The sequence below is a fragment of the Choristoneura fumiferana genome, chromosome 27 (assembly GCF_025370935.1).
Source record: "Choristoneura fumiferana chromosome 27, NRCan_CFum_1, whole genome shotgun sequence".
Taxonomy (NCBI): Eukaryota; Metazoa; Arthropoda; class Insecta; order Lepidoptera; family Tortricidae; genus Choristoneura; species Choristoneura fumiferana.
The window spans coordinates 6,702,009-6,709,205 of record NC_133498.1 but is presented as its reverse complement, the minus strand read 5'-3'; the positions used below and the strand labels follow the sequence as shown (position 1 = coordinate 6,709,205).

The window sequence follows — 7,197 nt, the reverse complement described above, 5'->3', positions numbered from 1 at the left end:
AATAATCGACGTTCACCGATTTGTTAACTGGATAAAAATTATAATTTAACAAATAAAATAAGTTTCTGAAGAAAACCCAAAAAAAATAATTCATTAATATAATTACTGAAAATAGCCCGAATGGCTTCGAGAAAAGTATGGTACGGCTATGCCTTGGTTTTGCTCGACTTAGCGGATAATTACAATAAAAACATTTTAACAAAAAAAATAACCTCCTGGATCCTGGAGGTGATTTGGCAGATACCGGTATTTCTTTAATAAATCGAATTAATGGGTGACCCTTTAAAATCAAAATGCGTATGTACTCAAGTGAGGACTGGGGGATCCAGGAGGAAAAACCGGCGAAAAAAGTGAAAATCAAAAAATAATAAACCTTTTTGTTTAACCTTAATCTAGGTACCAGTTTGAAGTCGGTGCCTCAGCACTAGCCAGGAGGAGTGGACCTATAGTCGTCTACCTGATGGGCTTCTATCACTCCTCCTGGCTCGTGCTGAGGGAAATAATCACCACATACTATATAGACACCTGCAAGACGAGGGTGCACTGGTGCGTTGCCGGCCATTTGAGTGACTGACAGGCTCGTTTTTTATTTGTTTCTGATTCCTAATTCGACACTTTCCGAAGTTCATATTCCTAACTCGTCATTTTCCTGATTTGTCATATTAATCCAGTAAAATATTGTGTAATAAAATAACCGTAGTATATGGATAAGTACCCAAATGCCAAGTTTCATAAAGAACCATCGATTTATCTTCGACAATGACGATCTTCCATATAAAGTTTCATCCCCTATTGCACCCCCTCATAGGAAGAATTTTTAAAAACTCGCGAACAAATATCTATTTACTTATCTCTCGGCAAGTTTAATAAAGATTCATCCATTTATCTTTGATAATGACGACCTTCCATATAAACTTTCATCCCCTATTTCATCCCCTCACAGGTCTAATTTTCAAAAAAAGCTCAAGCAAATATCGACTAAGTTCTTATTAGGTAAGTGCCTAATTGCCAAGTTTTATGGTTTTATCTTCGACAGCGACGAACTTCCACCATATTCCATTCCATTCCATTCCCATTCCATTTCCATTTCATATTATATTCCATTTCAACCCCTTAAAGCCTCTTTTTCGCAATAAAAGATAGCCTTTGTTCTCTCTCAAGGTCTATTCTATTTCTGTACCAAATTTCATCAAAATCGGTTCAGCGGTTAAGGCGTGAAAGCGTAACAGACAGACAGACAGAAGATATGGAAGTATGGATAAATTGAACAAAAAATTGTATTTGAGCCAATATGGACCCAGATTTTATAGATCCCTAAGTTGTAGTTTTGTCTTTGTGTTATCGTTTTTTTGATACTTTTTCACGCTAAAATAGCTGGATGAATTCGCGGGTAAACACTAAATACCTACTTAGTAAAATCTAAACACCTATCGGTGGAATATAATAGGTAGGTAGGATCTGTACCCAAGTGTTATTTATACCTAAGTGGTATCGACCGCCGCCGCAGCCTGATTTATAGCTTTTTTAAACGCCCTATTTTAGATTATCAGCCGTTTTGGCAAAAAATACTAGTGAACTAAAAGAATTTCCTTGCCCACCCGCGACCTTACGATAGCTAAGCTTATGCAAAATAGGCGTGTTCATGCAGTTCCTCCACCTCCACACTGTAAGAACACACACAAATCACACAAACCCATCTATCACCACCACCACACTACACTGACGCGTTTCGGACTCAACTAGACCTCATCTTCAGAGTGACACAACCGTACACCATGCTACCAGTTGTTAGAAGGAAATTCTTTTAGTTCATTGATATGGACCTCCGCAAAGTAACGCCTGATTCAATAAATTATTTAAAAAATACTAGTGTCTTTATCGCACGCTTTTGAGATTAATGTCTTTTTTTAATGGTAATTAAATCTGTTGAAAATTCACTCTAGTCTGCATAAATAACAATAACCTAGGCAACTTTAAAATGTTGAAAAACCTCCGAGATTGTCATTTCTCTTTATCCATCCTGTTGTCTATGTATTTGTATTAATAATGTTGTGTCTTGCTTGTTTGTGAATACGAGTAAATGTATTTTATTTATTAGCTTTTTTACATCATCAGCATCTCATCATGACACTTAGACACTTAGGGTCTGTTTCACCATCCATTGATTAGCGTTAAATGGCGGCTAGGTGTGATGCCGTCTCTATTTGTTTTGTTCGAATAGACGGAGAGGGCATCACATTTAACCGTCGGCTAATGCTAATCAATGGGTGGTGAGACAGCCCCTTAGACTTACACTCATGATGTCGTCAGTCCATGTAGTGGGAGGCCACCCCTCCGTCTTCCGGTTCGTGGTCGCCACTCGAGGACTTCTCTCCTCCAACGGTTATCTGACCGGGCCATCAGAAAATAAAATAATACCTATCTCAAATGGCGTCGGCGGACCGGGAGACGGAGTCGGTAGGCCTCCAACAAGATGGAGCGACGACCTGGTTAAGATCACGGGATCGCGGTAGATGCGGAAAGCACAAGACCGATCTGAGTGGAGCTTCGGGGCAGGCCTACGTCCAGCAGTGGACGTCTTTCGGCTGACATGATGATGATGACCTTGATAATTTAATTTTCAACAGAATATCATCTTTATTACTAGTTTCTTTTCACCAATGAAACTCACTTAGCTCCTATTTTCTTTTGGTATATTACCTTCAAAATTTCACCTAGTAAGGTTTTAAAGTTGACACAGATGCTGGTGTAAAATCCCAACATCCCGACCCATTTAGCAGCTCCCTGAAATCGAGAAAGTTCTATAATTAAGCATTCTTTCATCATTATCGTTATGAAGACACACCGCCGCCCAGGCCGCGTCGCCCCGCCCCCGCCTTATTTATGAAGCTCTGTTTACCCTTAATCGACGCCATTTTGTTTTTGCATTATCTGTGGGAGTAATTGGACTTTGGTATTTTTAAGTTGGTAAGCATAGTGTAGCGCCTTACCATTTTGCAAGGTTTTATTCAACTTCACGTGGATGTATGAAAGGAATATTATTGAAGGTACAAGTACTTATTAATTATGTAGAAGAACGAGCGTCAAAGACATAGCCAAGCGAGTTAGTTCGTTGATGTGGCAATGGGCATTAGGCAGGCCATATAGCACGGAGAACTAATGGCCATTGGGGCCGAAAAGTTCTCGAATGGAGGCCGCGGATCGGCAACCGCAGCGAAGGATATTATGTCCACCAACGGGACGGACGGAATCAGAGGTCGTATTGTCTAACGTTTCTGATGCTCGAGATTACAGTTTTTGTATATGAAATCTGTCATTTGATAGCGATCGGGAGCGCCGGAAACATTAGGTAATACAGGCTCTGGTTAACGGTGCGACCAAACCGCTGCTTAAAAAACGGTGACGGCACGGAATCGCAGTGACGCACCGTATGCGCACCGTTTTTATCGCATGCTCTCCACACCGCTGCTTTAGGGTACGTTCAGATGACGGGCGTTGAACGCGCGTTGAAGGCGCGCTAAACTTTTGTTCAGTGTTCACATGATACGCGCTTGCCAGGCGTTCAACGCGCGTTGCCGCGACCGCCATGGTTCAGTCAGCAGAGTTCATTTGTCGAAGATGGACGTTGAAACTGTTTTAACTGTGATATTATACCGACGGTTGAAACGAGGCAACAGAAGACGGAGATATTGGGTTCATCCAATTTTGACAACCAGGCTGACTGAAAGCCACTACATCATCTTGTATCCTAAATTAAGGCAATACGGACCCAAATTTTTTAACTACTTCAGAATGTCCATCAAGTCATTTGATGACTTACTGGCTCTCATAAACGAGGAACTCGTAGCAGATGAAAACACTGTGCGATATACCATTTCACCAGAAGAAAAACTCATAATTACATTGAGGTAAGTTTTTTATTAATAGACATACATATATACGTATTTTTATTAATCAACATATTTATATACGTATTTTTTATTAGTCAACATATCTATATACGTATTTTTTTATTAATCAACATATCTTTATATAGGAACTTGATATTAATGAACATATCTATAAATTAAATCAAATCAAAATTGTTTAGGAAAGATTTTTTAAAGAAAATACAATAAGTTGTTACTCGCAGAATAAATCTAACTCCGATTCGTTGCTGGTATTGGTTGGTGCTGGCGAAGGAGTGTGTGTTACTGGCGATTGAGATCCCATTGCTGTAGTATAACCGTAATGCGCTAAGTTATTTGGCACACCAGATTGCTGTGATCTAAAATCATGATATTGAAAGTCTTGATTACGCTGCTCTTGTGACAAATAATTTCTTCGTGGTGGTACAGGGTTACGATAATTTTGATTTTCAAATGTCTGATGTTGCATTCCTTGAAAGACATTTTGGTTTTGCAAGATTAAATTATAAATGCCAATTTTTGTGTGAAGCCGTTTATATTCCGGGATTTTTTAATCTCTTTAACGAGTGACAAACAAAACAGCTTATCTTCATCGTCATCTTCTTTTGGGTGCGAAACATTTTTCTGTACTAAACTCTGCTCTAATATGCTCGCAAACCTTTCGTCAGCAGGACTTATTTTTTGTTTTTTTCTTGGAGTAGATTTAGGACTCTTAAAGGCAGAACTTCCTTCTACTTCAGCAACTTCTGACGAAGCTGATTCATTTTCTGTATTGAAACTATTTTCTGTATGTTTGTCGGCTATAGATGGCTGTAGAAATTGTAGTCTATTAAAATGAATATATGATGAGGTTTTGGAAGCTCCTGATCCAGATTTAACAGTCTTCATTTTCTTGACCTCTCTCATATAATTATCTCGTAAACTCTTCCATTTCTTTTGCAGAGATGACGCTGAAAAAAGACAGATTTTAGTAATAGTTTGTGTTTTTTTTTTCAGATATTTGGCCACGGGATGTTCACTTGGGACATTAAGCTACGATTATAGAATTGGCAAATCTACTGTGGCTACTATTATACCACATGTATGTGAAACTATTTGGAGAAAATTGAAACCCATTGTTATGAGTGAACCAACGAAAGAAAAATGGTATGAAATATCGGAGATATTTGAAAAGCACTCAAAGTTTCCCAATTGTTTGGGAGCCTTGGACGGAAAACATATACGGTTAATACAGCCTGAACACACGGGTTCCATGTATTATAACTATAAACATTTTTTTTCGCTAGTTTTAATGGCGCTAGCGGATGCAAACTATTGTTTTGTATGGGTTGACATTGGTGCGTACGGTAAAAATAGTGACTCGGGTATATTCAAGAATTCTTCATTGTACAAAAAGCTGACTGAAAGGTCATTAGACCTGCCTGATCCAAAGACATTGTTAATAAAAAATAGACCGACAGTGTTGCCATATGTGATAGTGGCTGATGAAGCTTTGGTATGATGGAGAATTTAATGCGGCCCTACGGCGGAAGGTCACTAACCTATGCTAAAAAAATATTTAATAATCGTTTGACATTAGCACGCCGCTATGTTGAATGTACTTTTGGCATAATGTGCAATAAATGGCGTATTTTACATAGGCCATTAGATGTTAACATGTGTTTTGCAGAAAAGATTGTAAAAGCTATATGTACACTTCATAACTATGTTAGAATGAGGGATGGCTACAATTTTGACGATACACTGTATACTCCACAACTGGAAAATCTAGCCTCACATTATACTGGGCGTGCTGTGCGACAGGCGGATAATGTTCGAGAAAATTTAACTAAATATTTCATTAACGAAGGAAAACTTGATTGGCTGGATCACAACATTTAATTTGTAATACAAACTGATTGTAAATGTAAATAAATATATGTACTCACATAATAATTTCTTCTTTTCTTCACTGTCATCTCCTTCACAGAATATGAGGACGAGTTCTTCCCAAGCCCGTCTCTTTAAATTCCTATCAGAATAATTGCTACTTGTCATGTCCCATATCGCAGGACGTTTCTCTATTTCGTCTATAAATAATTCTGTGTTAAAAGCTTCGGTTTCCATTTCGGACGACTTCTTGACGACCCGATGAACCCTAAAATACGTCCATCCGCGTCGAAAGCGCGCGCTCAACTGAACGGAAATATGGAAAACCAATGATCTCAAAGCGCGCGTTGACGCGCGCTGACAACAGTCGGCGCTAGTGCAGCGTTCAACGCGCGTATTAATAAAACGCGCGTTAGCATGTGTACGGCCCTGAATAGTTGTTATGTAGTTGTAAACGCACGTTATCAAAACGCGCGTTCAACGCCCGTCATCTGAACGTACCCTTAAAATACGGAATCGCAGTGACGTGTCGTAAACTTCACGTTTTTACCGAACAAAAGTCGTGACGTTTACGGCAAGTCACTGCGATTCCGCACCGTTTGCGTATTTTAAGCAGCGGTGTGGGACATGCAAAAAAACGGCGCGATACGTCACTGCGATTCCGTACCGTCACCGTTTTTTAAGCAGCGGTTTGGCGGCACCTTTAAGCTGCGGGCTCACTGTGGATGCAGGGTGCTTCCAACTGAAGCAACTGGAGTTCTATGGGGGAGGCCTATTGACCAACAGTGAACATCCTACGGTGATGATGACTATGATGATGATGAAATGAAAGGTCAACGACCTGCTTGATGCGCAACTTCTGAACCCTTTTCTAACCAATAACTCGCCAATACACCGGAATTAGCTTAAACTTTAAACCTAATTACAGCAATGAAAGTTATTAAGTGGAGTTCGTCCGCTGTCCGAGCGACGCTAGTGCATAATGTATGCGAGCTGTCGCCGGCTCCCACGACCTGAGACATTTAGTGCTTACGACCATCGTCAACATGATCATCATCATCATCATTATTATCATAATCAACAACATAATCATCATTATGATTGGTTTTTTGGAGTCTTTTTGTATTTTTTATTTCAACTCCAAAATCGTTACACTTGTACGGGTATCCCGTGAAACCATATCGAAAATACAAACTGAGACATGGATGCACAGAAAAACCAGAAAAAGAGCGCTTTGAATCGAACCCAGGTCCTCAGCAATCCGTGCTGCGTGCCCCTACACCACCGCTGGACAGGAGTCTAGACGCGAATTTCTCCTATGCAGACATATTAAAAAAGCCGATTTTTTTACACTTTACGATGCTATTTACGCTATAGACTGGACGCCGATTTATAAGATGGATTTGGAAGGAAGTCTTGA

The 7,197-nt window shown here is 39.7% G+C and overlaps 1 protein-coding gene across 1 annotated transcript; it reads right to left on the bottom strand.

The window, feature by feature from the left end:
* Window positions 1-3,950: 3,950 nt before the first annotated feature.
* LOC141443350 (uncharacterized) lies at window positions 3,951-6,279 on the bottom strand. The gene is made up of 2 exons (XM_074108590.1): window positions 5,837-6,279; window positions 3,951-4,858 (listed from the first exon to the last, which is right to left on the bottom strand). Exons 1-2 carry the CDS (start codon window positions 6,012-6,014, stop codon window positions 4,407-4,409), a joined length of 630 nt encoding a protein of 209 aa, XP_073964691.1. The 5' UTR covers window positions 6,015-6,279; the 3' UTR covers window positions 3,951-4,406.
* Window positions 6,280-7,197: the final 918 nt, after the last annotated feature.

Coding starts and splice junctions, on each gene's coding strand:
- LOC141443350 (XM_074108590.1), bottom strand. CDS start 6,014: ATGGAAACCGAAGCTTTTAACACAGAATTATTTATAGACGAAATAGAG. Junction 4,859..5,836: donor AGAAAAGAAGAAATTATTAT/GTGAGTACATAT, acceptor GTCTTTTTTCAG/CGTCATCTCTGCAAAAGAAA.